This window comes from Hetaerina americana, unplaced genomic scaffold (assembly GCF_022747635.1).
Source record: "Hetaerina americana unplaced genomic scaffold, ioHetAmer1.1.p SCAF_5, whole genome shotgun sequence".
Lineage (NCBI taxonomy): Eukaryota > Metazoa > Arthropoda > Insecta > Odonata > Calopterygidae > Hetaerina > Hetaerina americana.
The window spans coordinates 10,644,917-10,660,045 of record NW_027287095.1 but is presented as its reverse complement, the minus strand read 5'-3'; the positions used below and the strand labels follow the sequence as shown (position 1 = coordinate 10,660,045).

The 15,129-nt window shown below is 34.6% G+C and overlaps 1 protein-coding gene across 1 annotated transcript in view; it reads left to right on the top strand.

The window, feature by feature from the left end:
- Positions 1-15,129, top strand: part of Ide (Insulin degrading metalloproteinase) — a 42,476-nt gene that overhangs the window by 8,583 nt on the left and 18,764 nt on the right. Inside the window, 9 exon segments of the mRNA XM_071592931.1 lie at positions 2,527-2,696; positions 2,808-2,930; positions 3,011-3,213; positions 5,673-5,873; positions 8,533-8,670; positions 9,538-9,641; positions 10,411-10,513; positions 13,685-13,780; positions 14,546-14,655. Of these exon segments, the coding sequence (XP_071449032.1) occupies positions 2,527-2,696; positions 2,808-2,930; positions 3,011-3,213; positions 5,673-5,873; positions 8,533-8,670; positions 9,538-9,641; positions 10,411-10,513; positions 13,685-13,780; positions 14,546-14,655 (1,248 nt within the window).

Here is a 15,129-nt window from a genome sequence, read left to right as displayed (position 1 = left end):
TAGATAGGGCTGGGCAGTCAGTGCACAAACCTCCAATGCCTCTTATCATTTTCCTGCCCTACTCTTGGTCTCTGATTCATACTCATATTTTTTTTACTATCTAACTCATTTAAATGGAGTGATTAATTACAGAAATGTAGGATGTATTAACAAATAATAAATCAAAGAAATGGAAAAATTCTATTGTGAAAGTATGTTCAAAGTGAGAAATTTTTGTTCAATGCCAGTGGATGAAAATATAGAATAAGCTGTTGCGCACTCACTCTTTGTGATGAGCATATGAAGAATTTGCCCTCAGGCAGAGAATAGCTTAAATCAGATCCCTCTTGATGATGCCCTCAAGTATGTGGTTGGCATAATTGCCCTAGGCTGCAATCTGTGGGAGAAGAAAGGGCAAAGGAATGTGAACAAGGATAAAAAATCACAGAAAAATTGTATGCACACCACCCTTTGGGTTTGTGGAACACAGTGACCCTTGTGAGTCAAAATCACAGATGCACTCTGGGCTTGCAAAGAGGAACACCTACATAAGTAACCTGTTGATCATATTTAATGAATATAAAAGGGGAAGATAAAAGTGTTTGAAAAAGTTGTATGTATTCTCTCACTCATGTTTTTGTAGCATAGTGACCCCTCTGAGTCGCAATCACGTATGCACTTAGGGTTTGCTAAGAGAAATTTGTATGCTAGTGACCAACCAATCATATATAAATCAATTAGAAAATGAAAGTAATAAACAAAACACTAATGTAGATGTGTGCACATGCTCCATCTGCACTAACAATTTCCAGTCACACACATAAACTAGGTTTGCAAGGACTACTCTCTTGGCAGTGACCCACCAAGTAGTCCATCAGTCACATCAAAACACTTAAATGCACAAGAACACCCCAAAGAAGGGGAAATATGGCTACACTCATCAAGTTATCTTTCTATAGTTCCTCTTTATTCTGAGGTATCTATGACCTTACCTTTGCCAACTGCCTGGTGTCCACCTCCAAAGACCCTTTCTCCTTTCCTGTGCCTAACAGTTTCCTCCTTCCATTACCTCTGGGCTACCAAAGACCTCTCACACGTACATGTACATAATACCCTGCAAGGGCATGGGGTGTTAGGTCACTACCCATGAACTAAATGAGAACCCCAGGTGTAATCTATTTGCCATTCCGAATTGATGTCACAATGGAATACTATGATTAGTAATTTTACTAATTTAAATGATACAATTATCAGCATTTATCAATATAAATTAAATTAATTAGTTTAGCAAAAGTTGGTAGTGTACATGGCAAGAAAATAATGAAATGCCTGATAAAATTACATATTTGAAAATAGAAATCCCTTTTTATTACCATAAGTTTGTCTTAATAAATTTTTAGCGTTAAATTTTTTTTAGGTGATCACTTGTAAATTGGGATAAACAATTTGTATGAATTACTACAGTAAAAATAATAATGTAAGCCCAAAAAATAGATACTCAAATCACCTCTTTTAATAATTCTGCAAACTTAAAAGGTAGTTGCAAATTTCCTGGACAATATGCAATGGTGCGCTAAAATAACTGTACTTACCATAAGAGCAGGTTAAGTTATCAAATATTAAAATAGCTATTATTAAATTTTGAAATTAGAGCAACTTGAGTACTAACTATATACATCTACGCCCTTCTCTACACCCTTTGTTCCATACTTGTCTTTCCAAATATCTTGTGGTCTTCCAGCTATGGGTCCACCCTTCAGCTTAAGCGGTTAGGAAGGAGGGCGGTGGGTAACATCTGATTACTGCAAAGATGCCCCTAAATGGAGGGCATTGGGAATAGGACAGGCTGATGAGCATACAAGGAACTGCATTTGTAACAATTACGCAAGCATTTCAGCAGTGTTAAGGGAAAACTATAAAATTCAAAGTTGGCCTAGTGGGAATTCCTAAGATGTACATATACTTTACCAAACATGGAATGTAACTCATTCATTTCCATAAGACTAGTAATTCCTCAAATTTTGTTTGTGCAAGGTTGTACCATGGTGGAATCAAACCCCCATGTTCAGGGAAATGTTACTCTGTTTATAATGGTTCAAAGAGTAACTATCTTTTTATATTTTTCTCAATATTTGATTTAACTATGTATTAAATTGATGAATTGAAAATATTTTATTGTAAACAATTAATCAATTACAGCAGATTTAAAACAAATAATTTAATATTAATGCATTTTATAATAAATTTTTTCAACAAAAATTTACCAATATTTAATTTTACTAACAACTTACCCGACTCTTGGATAATTCAACTAAAAGACAAGAAATAGCTCTTGCTTTGGTCAGACCCATCACCACAGCCTACATGCTAAAAATTATCCTACCATCTTGAGTGTTAATGGGTTTTCTAGAGAAGAGATTACTGTTTGATGAAACATCTGTCTCTCCTCTGCGTATATGTATATACAGTTGCATATTGTTTAGAATTCAAGGTATGATTTTACATTGAATTATTATTTTCATGAAGAATTATTGTTCTCTTTTACAGGTTTGCCCAATTTTTTCTTGCACCATTATTCACTGAAAGTGCCACTGATCGGGAAGTGAATGCTGTTCATTCAGAGCATGAAAAGAATCTCCCAAATGACTCCTGGAGGCTTGACCAATTAGAAAAATCCACATCCAAAAAGGATCACGATTTCAACAAGTTTGGAATTGGTTAGTCACTTCATTGCTCTATTTATTTCATTTTCCTAATGTAAGAAAGTTTGGTGGATTATAATTTTGGAGAATGTCAGTTATTACAATCTGTTCCTTTCTCGTATACAGGCAACAAACAAACTTTGGACACAATACCCAAAGCTAAAGGTATCAATGTTCGTGAAGAACTGTTAAAGTTTCATGAAAAATGGTACTCATCCAATATAATGGCATTAGCTGTGTTAGGTAAAGGTAGGTTCAAGGCTTGTATAGACTTAATGTATGCATATTGCTTTATGTGTGATGACTTATGCTGTTTTTTTATCTGGCAGAAAGTTTGGATGAACTGGAGAAAATGGTGGTACCCCTTTTCTCCAATGTGAAAAACAAGAATGTTGTGTCTCCATCCTGGACAGAGCATCCTTTGGGACCAGAGCAACTTAAAATGAAGGGATATGTTGTGCCTGTCAAAGATTTCCGTAATTTAAGCATCTCATTTCCTATACCAGACCTACATGAATACTACAAATCTGGGGTAATTAGTGTGATGCCTTGCCTCGTTATAGTTTTAAAAAATCACATACTTAAGAAGGAGCTGAGGGTGATGAAAGAGGGTGGCTCGGGACTCAAACCCGGGCCCTCTGATCATTAGTCAAATGCTCTACCTCTGGACTACCGCAACCCCTGTTTTAGATATCTAGGTCCAGAAATTATTGCATTTTCACATGCAATTTAAGGTGGTGATTGTCAGATAATGTATTCAATTATTCTATGTTCCAATAGAAAAAATGTCTCGAATGTCCTCCTACAAATCACAATCAATGATACCATCTCATCTGTATGTTTTCAAAGCACCTGATCGTCAAGCATTAGTCTTCTTCTCCAAAAACTGCCAAATAATGTTGTTAAAACAGCCATGTTTACAACCTGCAATGATTAGCAGCTAGGGTAGAGTAAAATATGTAGCTAAGTCACTGAAGCATAAAGAAACAATTTTACTTCCGTGATATTGGATTTCCACAAAGTTAAGCCTGAAACCATAGGTTGCATGTAGCTAAGTATTTGATTTTGAGGAAAATTAATCAAAGGCATTATTTTTTGTCCGTTCTCAGCATGATAAGATTTTCTTGCAAATGAAAAGAAAATCTTCAATTTATTTCAAAATATTTTACAGTCATGAAACTAGCCATTATGAGTATAGAACTTCAGTGAAAAAATTCATTGTGGTCCTCATTTCATGAAAAATAAATAAATTAAGACTTTCAGGTGTCTTAATGGAAGGGTATTAATCACCTTGAAATGTGCATTTATCCGTTAAATAAGTAATGCATGAGTGGAGGAGTATCCAATGCCCAAGAAACCCGGCAGTGTTGAATATTTTTCAGAGGTATCTCGATCCCTACTTGAGGTGCTTTGTGGAGGGCACTTTGAGTGAGTACGCCGTCCGTCGGATGGGACGTTAAACTGCGGACCCCTTGGCGCCTTTTGTAAAGAGTAGGCTAATGCCGACGCCGGGTTTCTCTCCACCCTTCTTCCTTTCCTGTCCATCCCCTATGGTGCAAATGACCTTAGCTGTCGGTCGCCTCCCCTCAAAACTACTACTACTACTTGTGAATAAATGTCAACTTGGGACAATTTCTCTGGACAACCCTCTGCCTGTATTAGCTGGTGTAAATTTCTATGGTGAAACCTCACCATGAAAATATTGGCAACCAAGACATTCCTATTGTTTTAGTGACCATGGCATTGGCTCGTTGACTTGTATGTAACTCTTCATACGATTCATTGGTTTATTTTCTCGCAAGATTTTCCTGGAATGTTATGAAGTATAAAGGTAATCAAGGGGTGATCTCATCCACCATTTGCATCAGTAAATTGGTACAGTTGGCAACGTTGAGAATGATCTGTTGGTCATAGCAGCATCACTCCCACCTCCTGGCAGCAGAGCCATCCGATTGGTTTTTAGCATGAACCAGAGATATTTGAAGCAATAATAATAGACCTTATCAGTCATTGAATAAAAAAAATACGTGTTGCTATTGCAATGCAGACTATTTCAGCATCAGTAATATTAGAATACACTGGCATGTGTTAAGATGAAATTGAGTTATAAACATATTAGTTATTGTTTGGATACTTGCAGTTAATAAAGTGTTTACCATATTAACTTCAGATTGAAGGTTATTATAACAATTTCGTAGGTCACATTTCCTTAAATAAAATCCTCTGCCATGGTCACATATATCTTATGCATATTGTCCAAGGTTGCTCTAACAAAATGAGAAGCTAAAGCCTTTTAAATCTCTTAGTGAAATGATTTGACAAAATTTATAACAGTTGACAAATGGAAATACAATCCCTAACACATCATCAAAATGGCTGCTGGAAGCCTGGCAGTGAAAATTGACTGTTTAAATTCACTTTAAAATAAAAACTTAGCTTTCTTGTTTTCCATTATTTCTATTCATTTCCAAATTGCTAGCCTTATGTTCTAACTATTCCAAAAAATCCAGTTCAATGCTCTTTGAAGTGGGAAACTACCTTATTTTTAATTTTTTTATGAACTTAGTGGTACTACTTAATATTATTCAATAATGTACGTTTGGTATTTTGAATTCTTCACACTCATTTTTGTTTTTTTTATCATGATCTGATTGCTAGTTCTTAAAACCTGATGCAGTGCTATGAGCATTATTGAGAACTTTATTGTAATATCTTATTCCTTTAATAACAGCTATATTTTTTTCAATTTAATCTGCATTTTTAACACATAAATGTGAGATAGATATTAAATAGGACCCTTAATTGAATACAATTTAAAATGCCCTTGCTTCATCAAAATCCTTCAGATAGTCCGCTGTAGACCAAGAAGGGCAATGATTTCTTGTGTGCTTACAAATTTTTAAATTCATGTATATTGCCTCCTGTTGTACCAAGGTAACAATTAGCTGTGCATATTTTTCTATGTGCAAATTTTCCTCTTCTTCATTACAGCCTGGGCACTATCTCAGCCATCTCTTTGGACATGAAGGACCAGGAAGCCTATTGTCTGCGCTGCGTGCTCAAGGATGGTGCAATAGTCTTATTGGTGGGACGCGTACAGCTGCTCGTGGATTTGGTTTCTTTGGTATCAATGTTGATCTCACAGAAGAAGGAATTGACCATGTTGATGACATTGTGAAATTAGTTTTTCAGGTTGGTGATGTTATTATTAGGTGTAGTCTATTAGGGTAGATTTTTGTTGAACCCAGGTATTACTCATTACTGCACTTAAAGAACTTTGCCTAGCAACCCACTAAGTACCCTTAGTGTTCATGATACATTTTAAATTAATTCATTTTCTCTGCCTTGTGTATGGTAAATCTCCTTCAATTTCAACGTAGTCTTTACCTTCTCCCCTATGCCTGGCTTTCCCAGCATTCTCCCCATAAATGCTGTAGAGATAACTATTCTACATTGTACTTATGTAAAGTCTTACACTTTTTTCGAATTGTTTTAGTCCCACAACCATTTTCATGTTTTATAATCATTAAACTTTTCCCAAGCCACAGTCTTTTTAATGAAAATATGTACTCAGTTACTGGAGAGCATGATAATTGGATAGTTGCACCAAAATATTACGCTTACCAATTATGTTATCAACATTTAAGTGGCAGAGCTCAGCTAATATATTTATTTTTTAATCCTTTTGAATTAACACTACATCATAGTGAAGTCATAAACAAAATTGATTGGTTTCACAGCAATGGCCCACCAAACTGAGCTGTAATGGAAATTGTTTCTTACAAATTTTGCCTGCTTAGTCCATGATTATCTCTTGGAGATACCAATGTTCTTACTGATTATACTTTAAGTTGCTCTGACTGATGGCATTCAATGATTTCATCAGTGCAAATATGATACGTTCCTTTAATTCCATTTTTGCCTTCCTTTTTCAATCTGCATATTTTATGAATATCAAATTGTCTAATACATTACAAAATCAGGTGATTAGTTGACAATGAACAAAATTTAGGCCTAGGTGTGTCAAATCTTATCATTTCTCATTTCAGTTGATAATAGAAACAAAAGTGCAAGATTTACTACATCAATACCTGTTATCACATTGACTCATTTACATGTACATGATGTGTAATCGTAGAGTCCCTTCACAAATGCATGGGTCGTTGAATAAGTACTTGGGGAAAAGAGAACAACTATTTTTGGTAGTTTTTTTATTTTTCAATTTAATCCCCTTTTAGCTTTGTGCACTTTTCCTGGTGATTTTCCAACTTTTTTTTAAGCTATCCAAAATGAAGGATTTGGGAAGTCTTAAAATAGGCCTCCGTGTTGATGATGACTTCCTCATCAACATGAATCGTTTTCTGTCTAGGCTTTTCTTTCAAATTTAGAAATTAAAACAAATCACTAAGGACCATGTCTGATGAATATGGTAGATTTTATAATAATTTCAAATGCAATTCCACAATTTATGCCATCAAAACTGCACAGCTGTACACTGGTACATTGTCGTGATGGAATAGAATATTTTTCTTGATTTCTTTGATCAAGCTGTGCAATAAAGATGCATACTACTCTCCATTTATCGTTTTTCCTCATTGCAAGTAATTGATATTGATAATTCCGCATGAATCCCAAAAAAACTGTGGTCATTACTTTGTCAGCTAATTTCATTGTCTTTGCCTTCTTTTCCACTGGATCGCCTTTAGAAACCCACATGTTCTGACTGTTCCTTTGTTAAGGAGTGTAAGTGTGTTCATGTTTTGTCCACAGTAAGAATGCAGAAAGTCATTAGGATTGTGATGGAAAAGTGCCAAACCAGTCTCCGAATCAACCAGGCGAATGTATTTATTCTCCAGTGAGAGTATACATGGCGCCATGTTGTTGAGATTTTTTTCACACCCATTTTTGCATGAAAAATTGAAGACTCTGTGCCTTACAATATGGCCTTAACAGTTTTCTGAACTTTTATTTGTCGATCACTCAAAACTATCTTTGATTTTGTCAATCGTTTTGGAGGTTGTAACTTCCACTGTACGTCCTGATCTATGCTCATCATTTGTGGATGTGCGGCCACGTTTAAACTTATTTACCCAATTGTATTCATGCAAATTGGGAGTATATGCGCCATGAACTTCATCCTAATTGGCTTTGATCTCTTTCTGCATTAACCCTTTAAAATAGACGTGTTAAATCACTCCACGAAACTAATTTTTTTCATTTTTCTAAATAAGCAGAAGTTTGTTGCTTAAATTGGCTATGAAAGTGAAACCACTAGATGGATATAGCTGAAACTTTATCAGTAGTCTAGTGCGAGATAAGGCTTACTAAAAGAAAACTTTTCCGATTCTATGAGCAATATCTCTTGGATTTTCTTTTATTGATCAACCTGTATAATAAATGAGAAAAAAAGGTACTGAAAAAGGAAATTCATTAAAACTGTTGGAGTCATAAATTTTGAGCAATATATGTTGCTATGTGCCATCTGGCACTCAAATTGCTGCTTCTTTTCTTACCAGCTATGAAAAGCGTCCTTAAAAAGAGAACATCACCCAAGGATTCCGAGTTAATCCTGAACATAGATATACTTAAGACTCTATTTAATATCAGTTATTAAAGACTGTATTAAGTGTTCTTACGTATTGTATGTAGTTAGAAAAATTGTTTCATCTGTTATCGTTTGTTTTGAACCACGAAACATTTTTTATAATAGTTTTTGAGATTCAACCCATATTTTATTTCATCCCTGTTACTGATTATTATGCGAGTTGGAATTTGAAGGGAGGGAGTTGATTTATGATGAGAACATTATGATTAAAAATTCATCAATAATTTCTTAAATTTTTTATTTCAGTATGTAAATTTGCTGAAAAAAGAAGGGCCAAAGCAATGGATTTTTGAAGAATATAGAGACATCATCACCATGCACTTTCGCTTCAATGATAAAGAAACACCAAGAAGCTATGTTTCAAGTTTGGTTCACAGCCTTCAGGTAAGAAGTTAGAAAACATTTTAATTATTGTAATTTTTCTCTTATCCCTGAATTCTCCAAAGATCAGAATGTAGCTAGAGAAAGTAGGTAGCAAATTTGTCTTTGTATTGATTTGCTGATGATAAGATTTAGAGATGTATATGTTTTGAATTTTGTGTTTCTGTACTGTGTCTTTAATTGATTAAACTATAGTTTGGGTACTGCCATCACATGATGGTTCCTGAATCAGTTAATCTACAATGTTGGGGAAGTTGTTTTGATAACCAGTCACAGTAATCATCCTGATGGCTGGTCATAAGGGGTGAATTCCTTTGTCTGTACCACCTGTGGTTTCCTAGGAATATAAGGTCCCCAAAAATCACAGAGCCTGGGATTGGAATGGTGCGGTGGCTAACGTACTGGCTTCCCACCCACAGGGCAGGGGTTTGAACCCCAGAGGTGGCAGATATTTTTCAGTGGTACCTCGATCCCCACTTGAGGTGCTTTGTGGAGGGCACTTTGAGTGAGTACGCCGTCCATTGGATGGAACGTTAAGCTGCGGACCCCTTGGTGGCTTGCTTTCGTTAAGAGTAGGCTAATGTGGATGCTGGGTTTCTCTCCTCCGTTCATCCTTTCCTGTCAATCCCTAATGGTGCAAATGACCTTAGCTCTTGGATACCTCCCCTAAAAACTACTAATTGGGTGGGTTTCCAGGTGGATCAACTGGAATCAAACCCTCCAGTCAGCTCCACTCCCTGGACTACCATGTCCCTCATGTTTTGATAAAACATGAAAAAATCATGAGTAATTGAGGTTTTTTTAGCATTGAGTTAGAATTCTGTATTTCATGATATTGTAGATAAACATTCCATCACGTTTCTCTTGCAGGATTATCCTCTGGAAGAAGTGCTCTCAGGAGGCTACCTTATCAGTAGGTGGCGTCCACACCTTATTGAGATGGTTCTTGGTTACATCAATCCAGAAAACATTAGGTAAATATCAAATCTACTACATCTCTACACTGTATCCTCAGCAGTTTCGCTGTGATTGTACCCTAATGCAATGCTCTGATTCAAGTGGCAATCAAACTTCATAGTTATTGCTGATGTGTAACTGAATAAGTGTAATGATACACGTACAACTAAAAATTGTTGTAGAATATCAATGAGGAAAGCTGGACAGTGAAGATTAAAATAATTGTTTGGCCTCTTGTTGATGCAGTCAAAAATGCTTTTTATTTCGTAATGATGAAAAATTGCTCTTTGACTTCTTCTCTGAAAAACTGTTAAAGAACCTGAAGGGACACAAATTGATTATTTATTCATGAAAAAATAAATGCATGTGAAAAAGGCCTCTATATTTCTTTCCAAGTGTGAGTACTTTCAACTTGCATTGTAATGGAAAATTAGCATTTTGCTCTGTATTTTGTTTGCGCTTGAAATTATGTTCCTTTATTTGATTTTAGATAGGTTATGGTGGCCTGTGTCTAGCCTTATCATGTCCCTTCACCCAAAATGGAATTATTTTGGACATAATTTTTTACTGCATGCTATTACAGCTTTTTTCTATAGGGTAAATTTTTGATCAACAGAGCTGAAATAATTGCTCTTATGTTAAAGTGAGTTAAGGGATTGTTTTTGTTACTTCTTTTTGTTTGGGTTAATGTTTAAACAATGGAGAATAAATGCATTTATTCAAAGTAGGATGACTATAATTGTTGTGTACCCCTTTACAAATATTTAATTGCCTATTATTGAACAGGGTTGCTGTTGTTGGCAAAAAATTTGAATCGATTGCCACCGAAGAGGAAAAGTGGTACGGAACAAAGTACAAGCTTGAAAAAATTCCTGAAGAAACTATCCAGGTAAATTAACTATTTAGGTTGTAATAAGTGTTAATTTGAACTCTTGAGACTTACATGAGGTTACCACTTCAGCTCAGAAATCCAGGCTGATTTATCCAATTATGGTATTTGAGCAGTTGAGTCAACATTTTTTTTCCTTAACGCAAGGGAGAAAATTCTGTGTTGGGAGATAAATCTTGAGTATGAGTACATACTACAATTATTTACAGGAAATGAAAGAATGCTAACTGTTAGAGTGTAATGTAAAGTATTAACAATTGGCTTAAACCAAATTCCCCCTACAAATGTAATGATCAAATTGTAGAGTATCATAATAGTTAAAATGAGAAAGGGAATAATTAAATGATCTATGAATTTTTCAAAATTACCATAATGACATATTCTGGGGTGAGACTAATGAAAGGAAAATTGCCCATCCAGATTTGAGAAGTGATTATTTCAAGCTGTTAGTTTCATTACAGGTTTGCTGCAGGGAAACTTATATTTCAAAGTCAACAAATAAGATGACCATAGTTCTCTTACAAAATGAGGAAAAAAGAATATGTGATTACATTGGGTGGATTATTGGCAAATAATAAACATGCATACGAGGGTAATCCCAGAAGTACCCGACCCAACAAAGAAAACACAAACAGTTTGGAAAAAATGTATTTATTTTTCAACATCTCATTTCAGCTCTACACACTTTTCCCTGTAATGTTCAATAAGTTTGATAGCCTTTTTATAATAAGAACTGTGTTGCTCCTCAAAATAGCCATTAACTGCCGACATCACTTCTTCAAAGTAGGAATATCTTTGACCACTGAGCCATTTTTTCAAGTTTGCGAGTGGAAAATAATCGGAGGGGGCTAAATCTGGCGAATAGAGTGCTTGAGGCAGCAATTCAAACTTTAATTCATGACTTTTGGCCATTGTAATAATAGATTTTTGAGCTGGTGCATTGTTTTGATGGAACAACACTTTCTTCTTAGTCAAATGCGGCCGTGTTTGCTTGATTTCTTTGCTCAAACGTTGCAATAAGTTCGCCTAATACTCACCCTTGATAGTTTTTCCTTTTTAAAGATAGTCAATGAAAATTATCCCACCTGCATCCCAAAAAACCGATGCCTTGAACTTGCCAGCAGATGAAACAGCCTTCGCCTTCTTAGGACCCACTTCTCCCTTTTGAATCCATTGTTTTGGTTATTCTTTTGTCTCGGGTGTGAAGTAATGGACCCATGTTTCATCCATGGTTATGAATTCAAAATGCAAAAATTCAGCTTAGTTGCTCTGAAACTTATTAAACACTCAACTGAAACATCTTCACGACACTGGTTTTGCTCGAGTGTGAGCAAACGCGGCACCCATCTTGCGCACAGCTTTCTCATGTCCAAATGTTCAGTTAATATGCGATGTGCTGCACTTTTTGAAATGCCTTCTATGTCTGCTAACTCTTGCTTTTTCAGTTGACCATCATCCAATATCACTTTGTGGATTTTCGTCACCTCATTTGGTCGACCAATGCGATTCTCGTCTTGACAGCTCATATGGCCTTGTTTAAACTCTAGTACCCAATATTTTACTGTTGCAGAGAGGCTGTTCGATCTATGGTCAACTGAGTATATAGAAGCTACTGAATTAACTTGCAAGTTGAAATTTGCCACTCCACATTGTTATGTATATACCTTCTGCCACTTAATGGCATGATTTGATACTGTTTTGCATTCCCATTATATGGCATTAGCCTGAGAACTTTTGGATTGCACCTTGCATAGCATTGATATTATTTCAGAAATTTATGGTTAGCTATATTAAACACTTAGCCTAGATCTATGAATAACCCAGCAGCATCATTATTATCATCCAAAGTATTTCATACATATCCTATCATCAATATCATACAGTTGCCCTGTATATCCCTTGTTAATGAGAAAAATGAATCATTGATAGACTTACATTTCCGGGAGCCCAATTGATGGTTGTTTGGTATGGATGAATTAAAAAAAAAACAATTTGACCTTGAATGTGTTGCTATCTCCAGCATTTTTGAGGTCCTGATAGTAGAGTAAATATGTAGACCTATGGTTTTATAGTGTTTAGTAAAATCGAAAATTCTCTTCCTCATGGCCTGTCTCATGTGGCAGTTGAAGAAAATGTTATTTGTACTACAGTTAATAGCAATTAAAAATTCCAGGGCCTTTCAAAATATATTACAACTGTAATATTATTGTGATAATTGGCCTACAATTGTGAGGTCATCAAATGCTACTTTTGAGTTTAATGACGTACAGTAAACTCTCGATTATCGCTGTGAGGAGTATCCATTTTGTGGATTATCTCTACTCCTAGCACATGTAAATTTAAATTAAATTACTGTCATAAAGATAATTAAATGCTTTGAAACTTAAATATACTCTTTTTAAAATGCAAGTTTTTACTGCCTTTCCTCTGCTTTCTCAAAAGTTTTTCATTTTACAAAATCAAAAGTTTTCAATAGTATTTAATTCTTAAATTGAAATATTTTTGGACACTCCACACTTTCCCATTATTGTTTCACTTGCATTCATTAGCCCTGAGCATTCCATATTCTCCTTGAAAGTGAGCAAATACTTAGTTTTATTATGCAACATGAAAGTCATTAACTACTGCACTGGATTATTTAAATCAGTATATCATATGACGAATATGAAATATGTTAACAATCCTTTTTTTTTTATTCGTCCTTTGCCAGTCATTTGTTTTTTCCTGGCTATGGGGTTGGTTTATATTTCTGAGGAAAATACGTTCTACTATTTTCACGTTATAATATTTCTACACTCTTGTAATACTATAATTGCACCCTTATAGAAATGGCTGAAAATAGAATACTTCCCAATTGCTAAAACACTGGAATAAATCATCCAGAATGTCAGGGGAGAGTTTCTGTATAAATATCACACCCAGATTTTCTTTGTATTTCTGTTTCCTTGTCATTCAATTATCTGTGCTTCATCGTGCATCTATTAGCACAGATAATTGAGAGTTTACTGTGTATCTCAACACACTAATTTTATTTGTGTAAATATGTAAAGATATTTTCCTTGAAAATTGTGTCTGTATTGAAAAAGATAAATTTACAGTCTAAATAACAAAGTGTTTCCTTATAGTAAGCATATTTGGTATAGTATTAATCATTGTCATTTTTCATTACAGGAATGGTCTCGGGATGATTTATGTGAGAAGCTGAAATTGCCTCCAAAAAATGAATTCATTCCTACTGGCTTTGACCTCTTGTCTAGGGATATAAATGTAAGTTGTACCAGTAGAGAGCAGATTATCTTGTTGAAAGTTCTATTTCTACCACTTAAATCATTATTTATGATCACAACCTGTATGTATGTATTGCAAATTTATTCAATTTTTTTTACCCAAGTAATGTGCATGATGATTTTCCTTTTATTATAAATGAAATATAGTGGAAGCCTGATATAATGAGAGTCTTTGTATTAGTAATAACCAAGGTATAGTTTATTGCCTCAGGATTTATGTGTGAAATAAATTGAGCATAGCAAGGCCTATGTATTGCATCGCTAGTGGTCCTTAATTATTTAGTGATTCAAACTCTGTCTGAACCTGGAAATCATAAAATTCTTCTATCTTTATTTTAGGGGTAAGCGCACATTTTTAACTCTCTACTGCTACCAGTTTGTATTTTCTGGGATAAAATACTTTTATGGCTTGTTTGTTTTCTTCAGAACAGTATTTCATTTAGTCTGTGGCACTGTTAATGCTATGCTATTACCCAAAGGCCAAGTGTCTAATTTCTGAATTAGTATGAAGCCTATAACATAAAAAGTAAGCCATAATATAATTAAGGCTAGTTTGAAAATGGTGCTAAATGTCCTTGGCAGAATTAATTGTCCATTTTCAATGTTTCTTATCTGAATACTTTCGTAGCTAACATGTCTCTTGGAAAAGAAAATTGAGTGATTTCTCAATTGAAACAAAAATTCATATGAAAAAAATTGTAATCCACCTGATCACTTGTGAAATAATGTATAATTTGTTTTTCAGGATCCTTCAACCCCTTTCATTATTCAAGATACACCACTGTCGAGAGTATGGTTCAAGCAAGACGATGAATTTCTCTTGCCCAAGGCAAATATTAGTTTTGAATTTGCAAGGTAACTTTAATTTGTTACATAATTGTAACAATAATAATAATAATAAAAGTAATAATAATAATAATAATTGTTGGTTTAACTCTTATTGGCATTTATATTTCTATTTTTAAGATCCTTAATAGGTTCTACTGACTTATTTATATTAGGTGCTCAAAAGCTATTTTATTGTAATTCGGAAGGCTTTATCTCACAGTGGAGGAAATATGACATTGATTAAATATTCCGACAAAATGGCTTTAGGTGTCTTTTCCATTTAAGTGTTTTTGCGAAATTACATTACAAGAATTATGGTAACCACCGTAAGAAACAAATAATTAATAGCAATATAAACTAAAACAAAACAGACACATCTTACAATGCTTCTTATTGGAAATTGATGTATCCCAACAAAAACTAATGTAAAGTTATAGACTCCTTAGAAACACCATTGATCGGATAAATCCAAATTAAGTTTCACTAATTACCTTTCATTCA